This window comes from Misgurnus anguillicaudatus, chromosome 24 (assembly GCF_027580225.2).
Source record: "Misgurnus anguillicaudatus chromosome 24, ASM2758022v2, whole genome shotgun sequence".
NCBI lineage: Eukaryota > Metazoa > Chordata > Actinopteri > Cypriniformes > Cobitidae > Misgurnus > Misgurnus anguillicaudatus.
The window spans coordinates 29,900,001-29,924,909 of record NC_073360.2 but is presented as its reverse complement, the minus strand read 5'-3'; the positions used below and the strand labels follow the sequence as shown (position 1 = coordinate 29,924,909).

At 39.3% G+C, this 24,909-nt stretch overlaps 1 protein-coding gene across 15 annotated transcripts in view; it reads left to right on the top strand.

Moving 5' to 3' along the window:
- Positions 1 to 2,324: 2,324 nt before the first annotated feature.
- mecom (MDS1 and EVI1 complex locus) overlaps positions 2,325 to 24,909 on the top strand; it is a 191,679-nt gene continuing 169,094 nt past the window's right edge. For 5 of the 15 annotated variants that reach the window (XM_055197079.2, XM_055197075.2, XM_055197074.2 and 2 more), the window contains exon 1: positions 2,328 to 2,874. In XM_055197079.2, the coding sequence (XP_055053054.2) occupies positions 2,838 to 2,874 (37 nt within the window). In that variant the 5' untranslated portion in view covers positions 2,328 to 2,837. Of the gene's footprint in view, positions 2,875 to 24,909 lie in introns of all 15 variants that reach the window. The other 10 variants (XM_055197083.2, XM_055197072.2, XM_055197076.2 and 7 more) reach the window with 4 other exon arrangements.

The window sequence follows — 24,909 nt, the reverse complement described above, 5'->3', positions numbered from 1 at the left end:
TTTTCGTGTTCTCTCACAGCTGCCTGCAGAAACAACCAGCATTAAGTATCCAGCAGACTTTGCAAAGTAAAATAATGTCAATTAATGATCCAGTATAATTATATTGATTAAAAGTCCGATGCGCAGAGGTTTTTTCGATCGTAACTGAATGAATATAATTTTCAAATTTTTGATAGTGCTCAGCATATTTTTTTCTTATTTGAATCCGCCCTCCCTTTTGGTATAAAAATGCATGATTAACAGAATTTGTTAATTAAATAATTTTTGTATTTTTATTTAAATTTCGATTTTTTTAAAAATCAGAATTCGATTTTTTTGTTTTGTTTAAAAATGTGTTTGATAGCTGTGTTTTACTATGAAATCTTATAATGTGCAATTGAAGGTCTCTTTATAGTAAACCAGTATTATGTGTCCCATATTATTGTACACTTTATTATAATCACTCTCATGTTATAAAAATTATTTAGCTTATTCTTTCACTCCCTCTCATATATGCGGTGTGTTGATCTCAAGTCTGACGCGCGGCAGACAGGATGGAGCATTGATAAATATCCCTGTTGATCACTTGATTGATTACCTCGCGCAAAGGTCACGCGGGCGCGCGGTAATTTCCTTGTGCCCGCGGCTCCCATTTCACTTTCAGTCTGGCGCGAGAGCCCCTGACTTTACAAATTATGTTTTTTATCTTAACCCTTCCCTCCCCTCTTTGCCATCATACCGAATCTGGCCATCGACCTCTGTGCGCTTTCTATATAACGCTGGAAGAGGGCAGATATTTAATTACTGTAGGTTGGAGTTATTAGAAAGTAAACCGTGTCCTCTCTTTTTGATGGGCAAGACAAACTCATAATTTAGCTGCGTTTCCAAAAGGGTTCTGGCCTCAATTAATTTTCAATAATTACAGCCCACGGGGTCTTGACTGATCCTCACACCAGTGCGCCAGCTATACGCCATCTCTGGCCGACGAGGTCAGACTATCATAATAAAATATGTACCGTGTACAGCGAATGGGTAAAACGGTGTCCATTAAGATTAATGGGAAAGCGAGGTAAAAAAGTAGACATGTAACTGTTGTCAAGCTTTAACTCAATGCTCAATCTCTCTGTGTGTCGCTTTCCATCCATATATTCTATTTATCTGTTTCTTTCTGTTTGTTTGTTGCCTGAGATGGTTATATTTATTCTTACAAGATTTTATTTAATTGTTTCTTGTGGGATAACTAAGATCCCTCTTTATTTAGGTTTTTTGATAAAGTTAAGAGACGAAATAATGTCTTCTGAAAAAAAAAGATTTTGATTTTCTGAAACCTTTTTGGACGATTTACCACATAATTACATTTCTTAAACAGTTGACATTAAATTATAAGCTGTCAATGTATTTGGTATAGCTAAATGAAACAAATTAATTTCATTTTTTAGATTAACTGTTCCCTATGATGCTAATTTGCTTGGAAAGCCATTCAATATTTTGCAGCGAGATTTATTTTTAGTTATTTATAAAGCAATTTGTTCTCTTTGAATATTTGTGTCCTATTGTGGATGTAAGCAAGTGTTGTGTTGTATGGTCAAATCGCATTTTAGAAATTACGTAAATTAGGGATTTGCGTCTGTTGTTTTCCCTGCACTGTTCATTTTTATGCAGAATTGTGTCAGATTAATTGGATTCGTTTTAGAAATACCTAATAATCAATAACCCAAGCGAGAGGAACGCGACCCTTTAAAAGGTTCATGGACAAGGTCAAAATGATGTCACGCGCTTCTAATTAATGGGCAATTAACTTAATGACCCATGAGTTTCCCAAATTCTCACCCATCTTTAAAACGACTAACAAAAGCCAGATAGAAAATAAATTAACATTTAATAATATATTACATAAATAATAAAGTAATAAATAATAAAATCTGATATGTTCATATATTAGCAATACCGCAACTAATTTATTTAATTTTGAAGATCATTGCTGGGCATCGACACACATGCGTCCCAAAACCCATAAAAATGTCTCTGTTGGTTTTACATGAACAGAAAACTAAGCACATGAATATTTCTGCAGTGAGGCTGCTTCTTTAAAACATTAAACATAGTATTAATCCAGAATATTAGGCATCCGAAAATAATTTATTTTCGTTTTGTGACTTTAAATGGAATGAAAATTCAGCCCGTGAGTGAATGTAGCCTCTGTATGCCTGGTGTATGCACGCGCACATTCATGGAGAACTTCATAGATTAATAATTGTCAGTGCCGCAAGAAAAAAATTCAAACGGGCTGCCCTCGGTGCCGACTGCCCACGCACGGACTGAAGGAGGAGGGGAGAAGTGAAAGTTTTTCTCCCTTTTTTTTTACTAATTTCATAAAATCATAACGATATAGTCAGATCTCAATTAAACAACATAAAACGTTTAATAAAAACGTTTTACAATAGTCATTTACCCGAAGAGTGATTAATGCGTCTTCATTTGAAGCACAACGACCGGGCGCCTTGGACGCTCGAGACTGTTTCATTATAATTAATGTCTCCGGTTCCTCGTGGACCCGGAGGTCGCGAATGGCTCCGTCCCGCGCCCACTGATCTCTGAAGATCTGACACGAGAGGGATCTCGCAGCCTATTGCAATCTGACAAGATCCGTAATACTTGGGTGATGAATTGTTCCAAACTTTTTTGGCGATGCTGGCAGCTCGGGGGTGTGCGCATGTGCGAAGGTGTCTAAACTGACAATGCTGGAGAGATAGTGTGTCTGGGATTGAGAATCACAGAGAAAAAGGACAGAGGAAAAAAGAAAAAGGAGGAAAGATTCGAGAAAAAATCCGACAAACCAACGCCAAAAGACGGGTATCATGAGGTCCAAAGGCAGGGCAAGGAAACTGGCCACTGGTAGGTGCAACATCTCCTTTTTAGCCCTTTTCAAACTGCCATCTTGTACATGTGTATGCTGCATATAACGTATAACGATTTTTAAAACAGTTACAGATAGCACTCTGATCATTCGTGTCAGCAGATTGTTTTCGTACTTTTGAGTTTGTAAGAGTTATAAAAGAGCTAACGCGAATCGTAGCGCGCGGTCGGACATTGTAAACCGAGGCTGTGAAGTGACAAAAGTTGCGCGTGCCGCACAAACTTTACGCGCCGCATGTTGTAATCGCGTTTTGTATTCAAATACCGATCGCTATGATGCTATAAGAGTGTATGCTAAAACAACGCTGTTAGGTAAAGGTTTTATGGCTCCGGTCACATCAATTTACAGCCGCGTCTTTGATAAGACAGCTTCCCCATAGTCGACAACAGAAAGGCAAATGCGAAGGCACGCTTTTCAATGCAAACAGGTAGCTTACAGCTATTGTTACGGCTGGCATATCAATGAATTGCACGTATGCCATAGCTTAAATGGATTTGGGTAAATATGCTTTGAAGTATTTTTAATTGTGGATGCATTAACATCGCACTTTTTTCTGTGTAATTGTTAAGGCTGGTTGTGCAACAAGTGATCAAATCCCGTTATGAATTTGTGTTCCGGTATGAACAGCCCGGAGAAATGTTTTTGTTTGTAATGGCACTTTAAACGGTGGACTGTAATCTTAGCTTTTGATTACGGGTTGCCTTTGGCGTTTGTTTGAGTTGACGTTCAATGCATGTGTGTTTTGCCACGCCACAACACAAGCACAAACGCAGAAACAGAACATCAAGTGGGTAAGTGGGAAGTTGTTCCCCTCCGCACTGGAATTATTCGGAACGAATGTATTTCGCTCAGGTCTGTGAATAATTCGCCCCCCCTCCCAAGCGCAGCAGGCTGCTGACTCTCTGATTCGAGCAATTTTCCCTTCTGCTGTTTTCCAATAAACTCTCATTGTGGTCCACGCCACGGAAATCCATGCAAATATTCCACAAGATTTGAGTTAATTCTTCACTGTGTTAGTAAAGCTTAAAGCCTGGTTTTAATTGCACAAAATATATCAGGCTCGAATATTAGGCCCAGTTTAAAGAATGCATGTCTTTATTATTTTATGCATTAATAAACAAAATAAATTCTTTAAATTTTTTTAAATGTTCAAAAGAAAGCACATTTATTTGTGTCTGTTATTTGTTAAGAAATTAATAGACAGTGTAAGCTTCTAAATGGAGTTCGTAAGAAGTACAGTAAGGTAAGAAAAGAGGCAATGAAAACAAGTAAAGGATCGTTTTGCTCTTGAATTATTGTTTCCTTTCCTGTCGACAGCACCATGATGGGCTAGACACTGCGCGCCCCGTCTGGACAGAAACAGGGGTCGCGCGGGTCTTATCCGTTCAATAAACTGCTTCTCGAGCCCTATGCCCTGCCATTGTACAGTCAGAGATTTTTTTGCGCACACCAGCAACTTGTCAAACACTCGCTCACGTGCATACACTCTCTTCTATCCTCGGGCTTACACACGCGCGTGCCCAGACCCATGCAGCTTTTATTCTTTATTATTTTGCACCATGTGTTCGACTCATGATTTATAACATTGCCACATATAAATGTAGGTTTTATGAGAACCATTTCACAACAAACTATTTTACTCAGATATTAAACTTTGATATTTACAGATCATTAGCATAATAGCTCCACTTTGTACGCGGCGTTTGTATTTTCCATTAGATTTCAATCGCAGACTTATCTTTGTGTGAATAACTTGCAGTACTTAATGTACTACATCAGAATAAAGTACTAACTACATAAACTGCGGAAATGTAGTCATGGATATTAAATAGTAATAGTAAAAAAAAGTTACTGGAATATGCCTTATGATTTGAACTGTTAGTGCTGTAATAAATCATAGGAGGGAGTTAAATGTAGACTTTTTAAAGGAGGAAACATTTGTTTGCGGTCACTTCGTCCTAATTTTCAGAGCAACAGGAATCTCTTACACCACATGGAGAAACAAATTTCACACAAAAAAAACACCACTGCGTCAAAACAGACAAGATGACACACAACTAAAAATGCATTTCTTATAACTAATTGGTTTGATTGTGGGCGCAAGCTTACAGATTGTATAGTTTATAGTCAAGGCCCTCGACATCGATTATTTACTATCTGACATGGGTGCATTTAAAATTATTTACTCAAGATGTAAGATGATTTCTGCCTATTAGGTCAAAGGGAGAGAATGATCTGGCTGGCGAGAACCGCAACTTTCCCGCGAGACGCTGGCCACTCTGGCCTCACGCCAGTCCCTGCACTGTGTCAACACTGAATATTTAAATTCCCAGACTCTTCATAACGGGGTCTGTCTGCCGATAAAACCCGCACAGTTCAAGTCTGAATAGCTACGGGCTTAATTTCCTTTAAAAAAAATGTAAAAGCCCGCTCCTCGTGGCCTCTGCTCGCCGCGCAACACTCTAATCGGCGCGCGCGCTCCTAGTGATGTGTGTGAGCTGGAAAGCTAATAAAAGTCAGTCGTTTAGTTGGGGTGTGTGCACGAGACGTGGATTTGGCCAGCAGTGCCGGACATTTCACCTGCAGGTCCAACAGTCTTAAATTGTCTATAATGTTTCGCCCTACAGTGCCAACTCTCTTATATCCATGGGCATGATGTTGGAGGTTTACTGCGAATAGGGTAAAATTACACCGTGTAGGCATAAATAATGACATTAACTAACAGGGGTCAGACTATATTGTTGTAGCTTAATTGTATAAAGCATTGCGTTTTTGCAGCACAAAGATTGTGCTTTTGATTCAGGGAACACATTGATAAAATAAATAACTTGATTGCACTATAAGTGCTTTGGATAAAATATCTGTCAAATGCGTAAATGTCTGTATTGTGAATGACTGGGTTCAGGACCTGATAAGAAGCTTACTTGCACAAGCAACTTAAACATTGACATCTGCCAGACATACTCTGTGTGTAAAAATTACGCATTTGTGATTTAATAATGTCTGTTCTTGAATAATGGAAGACAACAGACTGTAAAATAAGTTGAAAGTTTTTATCCTTGCATATTTGTTTTGTATTTACCCTTTTTGTGCGTTTTCCGTGTTTTTTAAATTTTTTTAGGACACCTATCATTAATTGTAAAATACAAGTATATGCATTCAGAAACTTTTTATTTCTGTTCACTGCTGCGCCTAAATATATTTTTATGATAAGCTGCACATGTTTAGCAAGTCTTTCGTTTGTGCGCTTGGATGTGCGTCTTCAACAGCTTCGGTTTCACGCCACGTATGTTGTTTTGACTTTGATGTGACTCGTTTTACCGTGATAATGTCCAAACAACGGAGAAACACCCCGACTCAGCAAAAGGAAAAAAAAGACGGAGCTCAACATTTAACAATGTGACATTCCGCGTGAGTGAAGCGCGTGAGAATAAGCTCCGCGCGCGAGCATACTCTCCTCCTGTCAGCGCGCGACCGGGCGCTCGTTGTATTCCGCATTGTGCAATGGGCCGTGCTGCTCCGTCCCGCGTCCGCTGCCCTCGCCTCATTATCGAGCCTATTCAAAACGGGTTAAACGGATCAGGTTTAAAAATGAGAGTGAAACACATACAGTGAATCTGGGAGTTGGAGCTCAATTTGTAGACCATTGCAAAGGTCATGGGTTCGAGTCCCAGGAAACGCACAAAATGTGTATGCACTTAAAGCGTTTGCCAAGTGCACAAATGTAAACAGAGTTGAACAAATGTGAATTGTGAACCACGTCTGGCCGTAACCTATTTTCTTAGGCTGACTGCGAAGAAAAGACAGACAAAATATCTTTATATCTGTCTGCACTTTGAAAAAGTATAAATCTACTATATTAATGTCTCAATTTTTTACCTCTTGAGTAAATATTTACTTTTCCCCCCACCCCTGGCATGATGTACTACAACGTTTTTAGTGGAGTTCCTGGGATTGTGAAGTTTTCCCGTGGGGACTCGATGTAGAAATTCCTGTGCGTCTCTCTTGGACTGTTTGCATCTCCACTCAGAAAAGATCAGCGAGTTGGTGTGCATAGCTCATTTCTAAAACGCTTATTTTTTGTTTAAGACACCCGGCCGGGGTGACAGATGAGTTAATTATGGGTAAAACAGTGGGCTGTGATAGGGTCAGTCTGAAACAAGGGTGGCGTTCCCAGGCATTGAGTGTGTGCATCTGCGTTTGTGAGAGTGTAAGATTGAGAGAGTTGCGAGCCACTGTGGGTTTTGATCATGATTGATCGCGTGTTCTCAAAGGATTGATTGATTAGCCAGAAGCCCGCCGGGTTTAGCCGAGAGGTCTGCGTATGTCCTGGGAAATTAACTTCTTATCTGGTTGTGTGAGATTTCATCTGGCAGAAAAGAGAAAGGGATGAAATTATGAAAGAGATTCATATGATGATGTTTGAAATTGTGCGTGAGAGCGTCAGGTAGGCAGCGACGAGAAACACAAGTTTCTGTGATTATTTGTATATGTGAGAGAGGAAGGAGTGGGACGTAAATGACAATAACACAGTTACCCTCATCCATCAACACCCCTATAATACCACAGCTCTCTCTCTCTCTGCTTCTCTCTCTCTCTCTCTCTCTCTCTCTCTTAATAATGACTCAACGAGTGTCTGCGACTACTGAGAGTGAATTGAAACAGCCAGGTCAACAGTTTATTTGTCTTCTGCTCTGATTGGTCAGGGGTCAGGGCATAAGGATGTTTATTTGGAGATTTGATTGGTGTGACTGATGGTTATGTCGTTTTTGTCCAGAGGGAATTATGGGGGTTGTTGTTCTGTGGGTCCAGTCACGTTTATCCCCGAGCGACAGGTTTTGAATCAGTTTACACAGCCTCGGGCCTGACTGGAGTCGGACTGAATCAAACAGAGCGCAGACTTCAGAGTAATAAGTCAGTGTCAAGCCAACACCCCCGAAACCATCAGATGTCACTGTTTGACTGGTCTTGACTCATCTTAACTAGAAAAGGAATCATGATTCACACCATTTCAGATGTAGGAGGCTCAAGGAGGGGTTTTAAGTAACTAAAATGATTTATTTTCTTTAAAAAAAAATCTTAAGTTGGGGATTCGGCCGCGGTAGACGTTTATGCCTCATTGCTGGGGCGACCTCTGCGTGTCTGCCTATAACCATTACTGTGAGCTTGCTAACTTAGGAGTTGTTAATATGTTTCTTTGTGGTTGCTAGGGTGTTCTGGGTTTTTATATGGATATTTACTACCTCAAGCTATCTAAGCTTCACGGAAATCCTTAAACTTTCAGAGACTTACAGTACAGCGCGCCCTTTTTGCTTTCTTGTTTATTGGTTAACCTTGCAGAACAAACTAGAGGTCACTGTAAAGTTTATTTCCCTCGATTTCTATGTAGATACGTCTGAACGAGTCTGACCTGTAATGCGGAAGACGCAGGTAAATCATAATCAGATTCTGTTTGTGGTGCCTGGCGGCCCTCAAGGGTGTGTCCTTCACAAGTCTGGGTTAAATGTTTGTACAGAATTAATATGTGTTTGTGTGTATAGGTGTGTGAAAGAGAGTCCGAATGAGAGCAAGGGTCGGACGTGCAGCCTGGGTGCCGGTCGGACATAATGGGTATAGTGTGTGCGCGCTTGCGAGGCCTGGGAACCTTTCGGTTGTGTTTACCGCAGGGAAACCAGTACCAGCGCAGAACAATGAGTATAACTCTCCCTGCCCTCACTCCTAAGGTCAAACTGTCTCTGATTAAGATATGAGCACATACACAGGCACACACGAACACACACAAAGGCTCACCAGTTTGCTGTCGACAGTCTGCCCAGGGCGTGTGCCAAGGTTGAGGTCATTATCTACATACAGTCCCAAAAACCGAGCATATTTTTGTTCGGTGAATATGCGTGTGTGTAAATCAAACTTTTATTAACGGGTGTGCATGCTGTTGACTTTATTTGTCTGCTTGTTGGTTGAGCGGGTACCACCCTTCAGCTATTGTCTGTGTGTGTGCAAGTGTGTGTTTAGATGGAATCAGTATTCCTGAGAGTTACCTGCATTGTGTTTAAATGCATGTAAGCGTGTGGGAGATCTGGGGTGGTATTGTGTAGGATTGTCTCACAATCAGGATCGTGTAGCCCACTTTCTCTATTTGTCCAGTGTTTCGTGATTGGGTTTGCGATCTATGGCATGTTTTATACTGTATGTAAAATGCTCTGGAAATAGAGAGGGAACAATGTACGTGCAGCTTATGACACAGTCCTGCAGGATTACAGCAGGTACTAAGATCCATGCAGGTTAGCAACAAAATGTAAGTTTGTTGACGTAAAAAATAAATAAATAAAGAGTTTTGTTCCAAAACAAGATTTGGAACTCAGTTTTTTTTTTTTTTTTGATTGTGCATTGCAGTTAATGTCAATCAAACTGCAGTTGGTTTGTTTTGATTTAAGCCTTTATAACTACAAAAATACAGCTAAGGATCACAATAAAACACAATAAAAACATGGTAACATAATAATAGACATGTTTGACAGAATATTTAAAAAGTGAGTTATCTCGTTTTGTGACCAAACTCTTCAAATATAGATTGACATTCTGTCTGTCTGTCATCTATATTTTATATACACGAAAACACTTGCCTGTCTGTCTGTCTGTCTGTTTGTCTGTCCATCTGTCACACGCGCACACACACACACACCTGTCTGTCTGTCTGTCTGTCTGTTTGTCTGTCTGTCTATCTGTCACACGCGCACACACCAAACACACACACACACACACACACACACACACCTGTCTGTCTGTCTGTCTGTTTGTCTGTCTATCTGTCACACGCGCACACACTGAACACACACACACCTGTCTGTCTGTCAGTTTATCTGTCACACGCGCACACACCAAACACACATACCTGTCTGTCTGTCTGTCTATCTGTCACACGCGCACACACCGAACACACACACCTGTCTGTCTGTCTTTCAACACACACATACTGACATACATCTTTCTGTCGTCTCTCTGTCAGTACACACACACATATACCTGTCTGTTTCTCTCTCTGTCTGTCTCTCTCTCTGTCTGTCTGTCTCTTTCTCTCTTTCTCTCTATCTGCCTGTCTGTCTATCTGTCTCTCTCTCTCTCTCTCTCTCTCTGTCTATCCGTGTCTCTCTCGGTCTGTCTGCCTGCCTGTCTGTCTATCTGTTCTTCAGGTGGCATTTAATGATACATTTAAAATTCTCCTTAAGCTCCTAAGATAGACAAGTGCTAGTCAGAAGGTTGTATAAAATAACATTCCTATTTTGCATCTGTCTATCTGTCTGTCTGTCTATCTGTCTGTCTGTCCGCCTGTCTGTTTGTCTGTCTGTCTATCTGTATATTTTTCTTTCTGTGTATTTGTCTGTTTATCTTTATCTATCTTTGATATAATCTCTTCTCTCTCTCTCTCACACTCACTCTTTCTTCTAGCTCCCTAGCTCTCTCTCTTGCTCTCTATGTATATGTAGTGTGTGTCTGTACCCATTATATTTATGTGTGTGTGTGTGTGTGTGTATTCGCTCAGCAGTTTGTGTTAGTAATTGTTGGCAAGGGTCGCCTCTCTCATAGCTCGTCTGGATCACAGCCATTAACAGGAATAAGTCAACAATTGCTTTGTGAGCAGGCCGATAACAGCCTGTAACACACTTTTTCAGAAAGTCCCTATCTTAATGTTCCAACAAAGTGATATGCAGAGGGTGTGGGTATCTTTCTCTCTCTCTCTTTCTCTCTCTCTCTCTCGTTTGTGATGAACTCAAGTGAGAGAAGTTTAAGCCCATATTGTATTCGAGAAGGTCAGGGAACAGGAAAGACAAGAGGACATTTAAACACACCTTTCATCTCAGTCAATTACACACACACATAAACAGTCACATACTCTCTTTGTGCTCGGTCTTTATAATGACTTTTCCCCAATCTTTTAAAACAAGAGCAAATATGACCGAACGTGAACGTCATTTAATAAATAGTATGAATGTCTTTGACGTTTTCAGAGCGCAGAGAAAATATTTACTCTTCCGATAGACCTTGGCCAATTCTTTGTAACCCTTTGTACATATAGGCAGATAACAGTTTCCCTTGTTACTGCACACTTCATTGAACAATGCTGAGGAAGTTCATCAGAGGATTGCTCCCATTAACCTTCGCCGATTTTTCAGTCCACTAACTCGGGTCAAATAAAGATTGATTTCGCTCTTTTCTTGTCAACATGCAGGCGTATTTGCTTGCCACCAGCAGAGCTGCGGCTTAGCGGTGACATTAGGCTGTGGTGCTCATAAGCTCGAGTCTGACTCTTTATCAGCTCCCCATCATTTCTGTTTTATTATTCCAACAAAAGGATTATAATAATCGCCATCTTGTTTCATTCCTTATTATGCTCTGAGCCAGTCTGAACCAGTCAGAACCTGCTTTAATACACTTTGATCTTTGACCTCTCTGATCAGATTGAGAAGCATTAGAAGAACATTGTGTCCTGTCTGATTGAGATCCTCTCCAACCCAATGCCAGGTCACACAGGGTCGTATCGAGATTCTCTGTGTGAGCGCATTAGAGAGAGAGTAAAGGAAGGTAACTCTGATTAGTGAGAGTCATGTTACCTATAAAGGGGAATTTGGACGTGCGGCATCGCAATCGGATCTTTTCCATTTGAACCCGGAGATGAGACGCGCACAGACTGAGGAAGAGGCCGAACAATAGAGACAGTAGAGATTCCCTTCCTCTCCCAGTGGCATTCCAAAGATTCCCAGTGGCCGGAATCTGGTCCCAGCCCAGGAATCTGGCTCTTGCTCCGTGCTTTGATGAGCCCTGTTCCCAACACTTCCTGAGATTGTGACTCATCTACAAACAAACTGAAAACAAACCTGAAGAGAGATGGAGAAAGACATCAGGAGAGGGAGGGAGAGAAAAGGTGATGGAAAGAGAGAGAGAGAGAGAGAGAGAGATTGAGACCGGACCGCAGGATGTCCTGTTTTGATTAGCGTTAGCATCTCCGCTCCCTCTGAAGAAATATTATTCTAACAGTTTCAGGAGTCTTCACACTACACACACTTCCCTTTCTGATATTCCTAATTTACGAATTGTGTTGGATGCATGCAAACTTTTCGGTGTTTATGTGCACGCACGTTTGACACACAGTCAATGCTTTACAGTAGTTCACTGTTCCCTGTAGCCTAGGCCTCATAGAGCAGATGTTTGACTCCTTAGGGCCCCAATCTAGGTTCTCTCTGTCAGGCAAACATCAAGTCAGTGGACCCTAGTATGCGCTGGGTCACTGGCAACGGCATATAAATCCGAGGATGTGTTCGTGTGTGAGGGAGAATTTGTGAGGGTCTTTGGCCCTTTGTGTTTAGCGGGTCATCAGAGAAGCTAATGAATTTTATCTCGGTGTCCATCTCTCATACAATCGCACACACACACCCACTTCTCTAGAGATTCACATGTCTTTCCAGCTATCAAATCTCCCCTGCTCTGCTGGTGCCCTGCCCGGACCGCCGTTTAAATTTAGCTCCCTGTCTGGTCCCGGCCTCCCTGGAGAGATGGACGGAGGGAGGGTGGCGGAGGAGGAGAGCAGAACGGCTGAGAGATTGAGAGAGTTGAGTTTGGGAAAATGAGGGAGACGTCTCATCTCATTCGTCAGTGAAAAGAGATACAACGCTGACATAAAGCGTAGCGTCCGCCAAGCACAACATAACACACACACACGCAGAGTTTGGGGTTATAGCCAGGAGACAAGCTGGCAGACTTTACACACACATACACAGGCCAGTGGAATATATATTTAAAATCTCCTCGTCTTCGGCTGGATGGTGACTTAATGCATCAATGTATCAACAGTTCCTAATTATAGGAATACAATGACTGCATTTAAAGTAATATGCACAGATTTATATGACTCGTAACACAATGCAGACCTCACTTTATGGTATTGTGCATAAGCGTAAACTTGTCTAGATGTTCAGTTAAAGACCCAATGACGTGCTGTGAAAGTCGCAGCTTTGTTTGATGCTTTGATGTAACTTCCACTGAAACAAGAAGTTAGGGCAGGACATAATCAGTGACCCCTTCCCGTTTTAAAAGGTCAAATAACATTTAGTTTACGTTAGCATTGAATCAAATAAGAAGCTGAAGTGCAGAATGACATCATAAAAATTGTTGATCCATATTGGCGTAATTGTGAGAATACATTTTGAACAACGTAGCATCTAAATGTGATTTTCGTCTATGTTTAGAAGCACACATTAAGGCTAACATTTCACTTTATTATGACTCAACTTGTATACTTAAATGTTCTGATTTCTTTGTATGAATTCAAATTTTGGTTGATGGCTACATCTGATGGAAATTTTGTGTCAATAGCCCAATTAGAAATCCCCTTACTGATAAAATTGCTGATGTGTCAAATAATTATTTTCCCCGCTGTATAATTATTATACCAACAAACATCAATTTTAAATGTACAAGGACTTTAAAGGGACAGTTGATAATTCTTTCATCATTTACTCACTCTCATGTTGTTACAAACCTGTATAAATTGCTTTGTTCTGATGAACCTGAAGGAAGATATTTGGAGGAATGTTTGTAACCAAATCATAAGCCCCATTTACTTCCATAGTATTCTTTTGTCCTACAATGGAAGTGAATGGTGCTTCTGATCGGTTTGGTTACAAACATTACTTATTACAAATTTATACAGGTTTGTTACATAATGAGAGTGAGAAAATGTTGACACAATTTTCATTTTTGGGTGAACTATGCCTTTACATATGTCCTTCTGTATAGCTCAGCATGGCATTAGCATCGCAAAAGATAATTGGTTGGAACTCAGGGAGCCCACATGCTTTTAAAAATGTAATGCACTGTATGCCACTTTGGATAAAAGCGTCTACCAAATGCATAAATGTAAGTATGTACTCTTACTAAAATTTTTTGGCTTATGCACATTTTCGTCACACCTGTCCAGCCCCATCGAGCAGCTGGAGGTGTGCATGTCTGTGTTTTTGTGGGTAACTGTGTGTATGGGAGGTACCATAGTTTGCCCATCAATCGCTGACAGGTGACAGTTTAATCTGAGCATTCAGCCAATCGCATCAGCGATCAATGACAGAGAGAGAGAGAGAGAGAGAGAGAGAGACCGGGAAGAACAATAGGGAGAGGGATCAGCTAGCTGTGTGTATGTGTGATGTGTTTGGAGTTATGGATGTGAAGGTCAGCTCTGGGCAGTTGACAAACAGGTTGTCAGGTGCACACAGATAGGAGGAGAGCGCACAACTACACACAGACTCACATACACAAACTTCTCAGGCCAATAAAACAACTACACACCCATCTGCACACACACACACACACACACTCGTAAAATCTATCGCTCATATTTGATTTGAGAATGCTCTGGGAGAATTTAATACGGCTGTCCGCATATAAATTCTCCGTACAATTGTGTGCATGTGTGTCTGATTTTACACTATGCATAAAATGTACAGTTTTATCAAGTTTTTAAAAATGTCATCCATCAAAATGCACTCACTGTGCACCCATATGTTCCCCCCCCCTTCAGAATGTCCCGACCGCTTTGGATATGACCCGTGGTAGTTAGGACCTTACCATGTTTACATGACTCCCGAAAGACAGACAGAGTAGCGTTAACTGAAGACATTCCTCACACTTTATGGACGATATCATGTTTCATATGCCAATGAATGTCACTCTGCCAGCGTTCTCTCAGCATTAGCCGAATTTAACCAGGCCCTGTTGATGGGCCTGACAACAGTTTTGGCCGCTGGTTGGTTCAAGCATTCCATCCTGTGTCATGGAGAGGGGAAAATGAGGGAATTGGATAGAGAGAAAGACTGACGTAAGATTTGCATAAACAGCAAGGAAAATATGTCCAAGTCAAATCTTTTCCTAAAATCAAAAGAGAGAAATTATAACGTTGTTTCATTTATAAATCCAATGAAGCCTATTTAAGCTTTTTGCATTGTGATGACATTTGTGACCCTGTCTGTGAAATTCAAGCTAAAGTCTCATGATCTAATTTTGAGACTATAGGAACATCAAAGTTTGATGTTACTTTTTTATATATTATTTTTTGGGGGCATTTTTTTTGCCTTTATATGACAGACAGTAATCAAGAGACGAAAGGAAAGTACAGGGTGGAGAGAGGGGCATGGGATCGGCAAAAGATCTCGAGCCAGGAATCGAACTCGGGTCGCCGGAAATGCGTCTGCACCATATGTGTGCACTGTCCCTACACCATTTCTTTCATTATGTAGGATATTTTGGGCAGAATACAGCAAATCACAATAATGACTTTAGCATTTTCATTCTTTCTTTCACTTAAAGGAATATTCAATTTTCTTAAAAGAAAAATCCAGATAATTTACTCACCACCATGTCATCCAAAATGTTGATGTCTTTCTTTGTTCAGTCGAGAAGAAATTATGTTTTTTGAGGGGAACATTGCAGGATTTTTCTCGTTTTGATGGACTTTAATAGACACCAATAATTAACACTTAACTCAACACGTGGCAGTTTTTTTCAACGGAGTTTCAAAGGACTATAAACGACCCCAAGCGGGGCGTGGGGGTCTTGTCTAGTGAAGCGATTGTCATTTTTGACAAGAAAAATTAAAAATATGCTCTTTTAAACCACTACTTTTCGTCTAGGTCCGGTCCAGCGCGACCTAACGTAAATGCGTAGTGACGTAGGGAGGTCACGTGTTGCATATATAAAACGCACATTTGCGGACCATTGTTACCAATAAACTGACACAAAGACATTCATTAGTATCATTCCACATACAACAATGTCGGAACGGTCCTCTTTCAAGACGCTTGTAAACACTGGGGCGGAGTTTCGCGTTCGTCTTCTGTGACCTCTTGACGTCATGACGTATTGCGTGGGGTCACCTGGTGCATCACGACCAGATCTAGACAAGAAGTTGTGCTTTTAAAGTGTATTTTGTTATTTTTCTTGTCAAAAATGACAATCGTTTTGCTAGATAAGACCCTTATGCCTCGTTTGGGATTGTTTATAGTCCTTTGAAACTCCGTTGAAAAAAACTGTTAAGTGTTGAGTTAAGTGTTAATTGTTGGTGTCTATTAAAGTCCATTAAAATTAGAAAAATCCTGCAATTTTTTCCTCAAAAAACATAATTTCTTCTCAACTGAACAAAGAAAGACATCAACATTTTGGATGACATGGTGGTGAGTAGGTTATCTGGATTTTTCTTTTAAGAAAATGGAATATTCCTTTAAAGGAGACATTTCTTGAAAATCTGACTTTTTCCATGTTTAAGTGCTATAATTGGGTCCCCAGTGCTTCTATCAACTTAGAAAATGTGAAAAAGATCAACCCAGTACCTTAGTTGTGGTAAACCATTCTCTACCAGCATGTGAAAAAATAATTTAGCTCTCCTTGTGATGTCAGAAGGGGATAATACTGCCCCTTTATCTGCACAATGCAACCTCAGTACTGCCATTTAGTGCAGAGATCAACTCATTTGCATTTAAATGACACACCCCAAACTGCATATTTTTGCACACACCTATAAAGTGGCAATTTTAACATTTTATAATAATTTATCTTTATGGTATTTTGAGCTAAAACTTGTACTCTGGGGACACCACAGATTTATTTGACATCTTAAAATGTATAGCTCAGGGGTAGAGCATTGCGTTTCCAGCTAACACAAATACTGATTAAAAAAATGTATAGCTTGTAATGCGCTGTAAGTCGCTTTGGATAAAAGTGTCTGCCAAATGCATAAATATATATATATATAAAATTAAAAAAGTCTTGTGAAATGTCCCCTTTAAATTGTTATTACTGTAATGCAACTCATTTTAAAAATTGGTAATGTAGATGCTATATTTAAAAATACTCTTAATACAGCATAGTGTATAAATTATAGTAATGAGATTCTAATTGGTAATCACAAAATAATTGGAAGTATTAAATTAAACAGTAATGACGATAATGTGTTTGGTGTTATTGCTATATTTAAATATATATTAATTGCTATTAAAATGTCACAATACAAAAGTCATGATACAACCAACAAGTTTTTTTAAATACACAAATTATACAATTTTTTGTTTGACATTAAAATGTGATTTCACAGACACATTTTTTACTGTTTTGTCCTTGATGAAGACGACATTTCCTGAGACTCGATGTCTTCATTTCTGTGACCTTTGATCTTTTCAGTTTGATGAACTGACCATCAGGGTTCCCACTGGCTCCTTCTCTCAAGCCCTCCCTATGACTTTATCTCTTAATCTGGCACTCCCTCATCTCCACTGGTCTCACATTCATAAATCTGCTCATGCTCATTTTAGCAACGATGACTGATTAACTAAAAGCTTTCTGTAAACACTCCCCACCAAAGGTTTAGTTTAAAATAAAATAAAAAACAGCGTTCTTTGAAACCAAATTGACTACGAGGCAGACCACAAACAGCCGCCATATTGTCTCAGAGGTGCGTAACTTAATTCCAAATGTTACCCTTCACGTTTTCTTCCGCAAGGAGTTTCACAAAACCAAACCTTATCGAAGTTGTCAGGCAGAGGAAAGAGAAAAACAAAGACGATGAGAAACGAAAGAACGAATTATATTTCGTTCACGTCTCGCTCTTTTTATTTGATGTTGGCATTTAATCGGATCGTCGCGAAGCAGAATTCCGCCCAGACCGGAGCGCTAATCCGGCAAATGGGAGTGTTTGGATCGGTGCGGTGCTATGTAGAAATGTAATTTCTCTTCTCCCTGATTTGATCAGGAGTGAGGGAGCGTTGGATGAGTGTAAATGTTTAAAGAGTGAGTGGGCGAAGAAGTCAAAAGAGGGGAAATTGTATTACAGGTATTCCCTATGCTCACGTCTGCGGCCGCAATGCATTGTGGATGCTTGCAGTTCTCATTCTCTGATTGGTTCGCAGTGTTGGTCGTTCAAGTACGTGTCCTCTTTGACTGTTGAATCAGGTGTCGGATCTGTGATGTGACATAATTATAGCTCCGCTCAATAACACATGTAAAATATAGTTGTAATAATGATTAATGTAGGTGTATCTCTCAAGCAGAGATGTATTGATTTGTCTGGACTCATTGATGTATCTGCCTGTGTGTGGGATGAGGCTGTGGCTAAGAAAAAGGATGAATATATTTAGGCCTGTTTTTTTTTTTAAGAATAAAAGACATGATGGATGTGGAAGGCAGAGAGAGACGTCCGTCAGTGTTTTAGTTTTGGACAGACCTCATCTCCTTCCTTTTTGGCAGGCTTCATAAGATCAAAAGGATTGGTGACCTCTGGGTTATAGTCCTGGTTTTAACCCGTGCCTTTCTGATTGGTTAAGTTCTTAAACCTAAATGCACATCTTCATTGAGCATTACTAGTCTAAGTTCATGATTTTCCAGCACTCAGTGAATAATATATGTCTCTCTGATTGGCTGGCCCAGTTTTAGGGTTAATTTTAGCCATCATTCCAATCTGAAAGAATGTTTATTTAGTTTTTTGTCGTTTTGGTTGAACCATTCCTTTAAAAATGACATTCGGAACATTTCCAGAAAGTTTTGTCTTACAACAGTGCATGGTGATATCATCTTTATATATATATTATTGTACAGTTTCTCCTTCATTCTTCACATTTTATGATTCTTCAGTATTGGCAATGTGACCAAACGCTGGCAAAGATTCACATTGACTCAGCATTGATCAAACCATGTTTGTCTAGCTTCAGGCTGGCTGACTGTTTCATAGTTTAGCTCTTGAAGAAGAACTTTGTGGTGCAGCCTTTAACACGGGCATAACCGTGAGTAAGAAACTGTGTTTGTGAGAGAAAACTGAGATAAAAAACATATTAACAGTGTCGATCACTGTGCATTTTGTACTAAGAGAGCTCACAACATGAAGGTGAATAATCTTTAAAGGGACAGTCCACTTTTTTTTAATTATGCTCATTTTCCAGCTTCGCTAGAGTTAAACATTTGATATTTACCATTTTGAAATCCATTCAGCTGATCTCTGGGTCTGGCGGTACCACTTTTAGCATAGCTTAGCATAATCCATTGAATCTGATTAGACCATTAGCATCGCGCTCAAAAATAACCAAAGATTTAAAAAATTTTTCCTATTTAAAACTTGACTCTTTTGTAGTTGCTAAGACCGAGAGGAAATTAAAAGTTGCGATTTTCTAAGCCGACATGGCTAGGAACTATACTCTCATTCTGGCGAAATAATCAAGGACTTTGGTTGCAGGAGGCGCAATGATATTACGCAGCAGCCGAAAACAGTCCCCTTGGTATCTTTCAATAGCTGGGGACTTTTTTCAGGCACTGCGTAATATCATTGCGCCTCCTGCACCCATGTTACAGCAGCAAAGTCCTTGATTGTTACGCCAGAAAGAGAGTATAGTTCCTAGCCATATCGGCCTAAAAAAAGTAACTTCAAAAATTTTGTCGGTCTTAGTACAGGATGTAACTACAGAAGAGTCAAGTTTTAAATAGAAAAAATATTGAAACTCTTTGGTTATTTTTAGCGCAATGCTAATGGTCTAATCAGATTCAATGGATTGTGCTAAGCTATGCTAAAAGTGCTAGCGCCAGACCCGGAGTTCAGCTGAATGGATTCCAAAACGGTAAGAATTGATGTATAACTCTATGAGAGCTGGAAAATTTTTATATTTTCAAAAAATTGTAGTGTCCCTTTAAGACTGACGCAACATTTCTGCTTCATATTTTGTAACAAAATGTAATTTAGCATTGACAAAAAGTCACTTTTTTTAACGTCTAACGTCTAACGTCTAACGTCTTTCATTATCAAGATAAATTTGTAAGTTGTCCTTTTGAGTTTATAATTCTCATGTTTCTTAGTAAAACTTAGCATAAAACAAGCAAACATCTCCAATATGTCGTCTTTATTCAGATTCCTGATTGTTTGTGATGTGGATTATTATGAAATAATACAAATTAGTCATGTCGCATTTTGAAGCAACTGGATTTTTAAAGCGACTTTCCAAAAATATTTTGTTTTTGTTTAAGGTATTTGTTATAGGCCGTTTCATCGGATGCACGTGCGGTGACGTTGGACGCGTCTGGTCCGAACTTTACTTCCATTTTCTGTTTGTTAATGGTCTGACTAGTTGCTGAAACTTAACTTTTGGTTTCCTATGTATTCTACGTGTTATTTATTTTGCTTGTTATATAAATAAACTACTTTATTTTGGATTTTTTTATTTCGTATTAGCGGAATTTACCGGAAGTTACGTGTTTTCCACGAAAGCAGCTTGTTTATGTTGTTACTGCTGATACACAACTAAATTAAAATGACATACGAGGTTTAAACCCACGTTCGCCTATACGCATTCAATTAAATTTGACACATCTGCCGCTGTGAAAAGTTAATTCAAAGTTTTTCTGTGGTCATGTCTTGTCTCTAAGTTAGCCAGGACGAAAAAAATACATGTGTAATATGTATTTATGTGCTGAAATATTGTAATATATTCACTAACCACTAGTTGAATATGTTCACTAACCTCAGACTCTGGAGTTTCTGCTCTGCACTAACTCCTGTATTTTCAGCGATATTTCAAACAGCTGCACATGCGATGTTTTATGTTTCACGTTTTTATTGTTCTCCCCTTCTCTCGTCTTTTTGTAATTTCAGCCAATTATTTCTGTCCGTGGACTTCATTACTCATGTCCATGTCAGACACCAGCACGCGCTCACACACAAATCTCATTGAGTACACATGTCGACAAACTTTGGCACATGTGGTCGCAGACGCGGAGCTTATGGATATAGCTGTATGCAGTTTAACACACACACGCGGGTATGGAAGTCATCAGCTGTGGGTCGAAGGGCAAGCTCATTACCCGGCTTTAGTGAAAACTTTCAAACCTGCATTTAATATGGGTCTGAGATATAAGCTGCTCTGTCTACACACACATTGCCCCGTCTCTTGATATTTGCAGGTATAAATCACAGAGCCCCCCACATACCACTTAAAACCCTTCCCGAAACGCACGCACAGACACAGACATACGCAAACTTTATATACAACTATATTCTATACACTCGACTCGATCTCTACGATACGATCTCTGTCTGCTTTAAAAATGTCACAGATATCTGTTTACATATCTGTACTCCTAAAAACTTCATTATAATCGCCGCAGATGTGAATCTGGAACTTTAAGATTCTTTCTCAGTTTGGAGGGGGATGTGTGTGTGTGTGCATGTTTGGCGTGTACATGACGGGTGTTTCCTGACATTAAACATCTCTACATAAAGCCATTAGAGAACAGGGGCTCTATTCATTCAAAATGGAGTGATTAACACACACACATGCACACATCCTAAGGCATATACCCCTTCACTCGCTTGGATGTGCGCACACCTTTACACACCTATAATGATGCAAAAAACACAACCCAGCAGAAATTCGCATACATGCTAACAAACTGCATGACTGTGACATTTAAAATCTACCGTAAACACAATTAAATCTGTCAAACGGAGAGTTAGGGTGTCGTTTTGGAAAGCCACAATATGCTGACATGTGACATAAAGCAAACATGCTCATTCAAAGGATGCCCCGGTGGTCGAGACCTGGCGTTTGTATGTGTGTATATGTTGGGTGGAAACATTTCGAGGGACAGACACTGACACTGGCCTTTAACAAACGAGACCTCGGCTGAAGGAGGCTGCTTATTGAATGTGTTTGTGCACGATCGACTGTGTTTGGAATGGCATACTACCATACTAATCTTATGATTCCTGCGGTGTGTGTTTATTATGAACTTTCTTTCTCTGTCCTGGCAGACTATTGGAATAACAAGGGATAGTTTACCTAAAAATGAAAATTTTGTCATCATTTACTCACCCTCAAGTTGTTTTAAACCTGTATTTTTTTTGTTCTGCTGAACACAAAGGAAGATGTTTGTAATCGAGCAGAAAACAGAAGCACCGTTGACTTCCATAGGATGAAAAAAATACTATGGAAGTAAATGGTGCTCCAAAACTGATTGGTTACAGACATTGCTCAAAATATCTTCATTTGTTTTCAACAGAATTAAGAAATGTATGTAGGTTTGGAACAACATGAAGGGGAGTAAATGATGACAGAATATACATTTTTGGGTGAACTAAATGTGATTTAAAGGGACACTCCACTTTTTTAAAAAATATACTTATTTTCGAGCTCCCCTAGAGTTAAACATTTGATTTTTACCATTTTGGAATCTATTCAGCCGATCTCTGGGTCTGGCGGTTCCACTTTTAGCATAGCCTAGCATAATCCACCGAATCTGACTAGACCACCAGCATAATGCCAAAAAACAACCAAAGAGTTTCGATATTTTTCCCATCTAAAACTGTAGTTACACATCGTGTACTAAGACCGACAGAACATTAATAGTTGCGATTTTCTAGACAGATATGGCTAGGAACTATACTCTCATTCTGGCGTAATAATCAAGGACTTTGCTGTAACATGGCTGCAGGAGGCGCAATGATATTACGCAGTGCCCGAAAATATTACGCCATAGTTCTTAGCCTTATCGGCCTAGAAAATCACAACTTTTAATTTTCTTTTGATCTTAGTACACGATGTAACTTCCGAAGAGTCAAATTTAAAATAATAAAAATATCTAAACTCTTCTGTAATTTTTAGCGCGATGCTAATGGTCTAATCAGATTCAATGGATTATGCTAAGCTATGCTAAAAGTGGTAGCACTAACCAAGAGATCGGCTGAATGGATTCCAAAACGGTAAAAATCAAATGTTTGGGAGCTTGAAAATGAGCATATTTTCAAAAAAAGTGGATTGTCCCTTTAATGCAAATGAATTATTTTCAATTTTTATACTTTAACTGGATAGCGCTTGTTGAATCAAACATAGTAAAATTGTGATAATAATGTTGTACACTACTGTTGTATGCATGGCATAATGTGTTTTGTGCAATATTTAATAATTATTTTTGGGTACAGGTATCTTGTGTCCGAATGCCACCACATCCTCTGCTATATATTTCAACCTAAAGTTCGTCTAGGTTTCCAACTTAAACAAACCCAACAAAACTGTGAACTTTTTCTCACATAATCCAACTTCAGTTTCAACACCTCACCCCATTTTTCATTCACACTGGTGTTATTTAGTGAAAATAAAGACGCTGGATGTTTCAAATGGAAACGTAGTTTAAAAGTGTAAGTACGAATGCTTGGCCAACTCATTGCGTACTTCATGCATGTTACTGTAATGATAACAAACCTCAGTATTCAAGGGTGCAATAAGGTAACCTTCAAACGTTGATTGCACGTGACATCATTTAAAATTAATGTCTTACTATATGTATGTTTCAGGGCAGGGCTATGCTTTGTTTTCTCAAAAGTTTAAAACAAACATTACACATGGGCCTTTATCTTTTTCATTCTGAGCGCGTGACTATAAAGGTGTCACCTGTCATCAGTTATGGAGGAGATTATGATCTGTTATTTGGGCGACTTATGAATAGGCCTGTTACTGTGTGCTGATTCGCTGATTAACTGCTTTATGGGCAATTTGATTGGCCGTGGCAGTTCTGTGATACCAAGTGATGAAGGGTGCGTAATCAGATCAGTCCACCTGCTCCTCTATCAACCCTGATCCACTGAACCATCACACACAATTGTGTGTATGTGTGTGTATAAAGGAAGAGAAATACATATTGATGTGCAGGAGACATACATGAATGTTTGTCCTGCATCAAAACAATTTGCCAAAAGTGTGTGCAAACAGAAAGAAAGAGTAAAGAGAGTATTTGATGTATGTAAATGTACACAGGTGCGTATCTTTAATGTGTGTGCGTGTGATTTTTTATATATACATCTATATAATATTTGTCCAATGTCCTTTTTATATCTATCTATCTATCTATCTATCTATCTATCTATCTATCTATCTATCTATCTATCTATCTATCTATCTATCTATCTATCTATCTATCTATCTATCTATCTATCTATCTATCTATCTATCTATCTATCTATCTATCTATCTATCTATCTATTTGTCTGTCTGTCTGTCTGTCTGTCTGTCTGTCTATCTATCTGTGTATCTATCTATCTGTGTATCTATCTATCTATCTATCTATCTATCTATCTATCTATCTATCTATCTATCTATCTATCTATCTATCTATCTATCTATCTATCTATCTATCTATCTATCTATCTATCTATCTATCTATCTATCTATCTGTCTATCTATCTGTCTATCTGTCTATCTATCTGTCTATCTGTCTACCTGTGTATCTGTCTGTCTGTCTGCTTATCTGTCTGTCTGTCTGCTTATCTATCTATCTATCTATCTATCTATCTGTCTGTCTGTCTGTCTGTCTGTCTGTCTGTCTGTCTGTCTGCTCATCTGTCTGTCTGTCTGCTTATCTATCTATCTATCTATCTGTCTGTCTGTCTGTGTAGCTATCTATCTATCTATCTATCTGTCTATCTATCTGTGTATCTATCTATCTATCTATCTGTCTGTCTGTCTAACACAGTCTCACCCCATGGCGTCAATATTTGACGACACTTGACCATGCGTCAATATGTTGACGCGGAGGGTATACCTTTCGCGTCATTTTTTGACGAACTGGGGACTTGAATACTATTACGTCCGTTGCATTCTCTTTTCCTATTTTCTAACCATTTTCGCGTCGGTTTAGGGTTAGATTACGCAAAATTAAACAGTGTACGCGAAATTAAACAGTTGTCACCTGGGCCCAGTTTTTCAAAAGTAATCCACTAGGATTTTGAATAACGGATTGGATCAAATCTTGAAAATGGGTTTTTCAAAAGAAAAAAAGGATTACATAATTGGATTAGATCACGTAATCCAATCTTGGTTTTGATCCGGATCAAACCTTTAGTTTGGGTTTTTCAGAACTTTTTTGTAGGATTTGGATCACTTTGATCCAAAAAATCTGGATTAAACTGATCCCATCAGAAGGGTGGATTCAGTGTGTATTTCATTCCC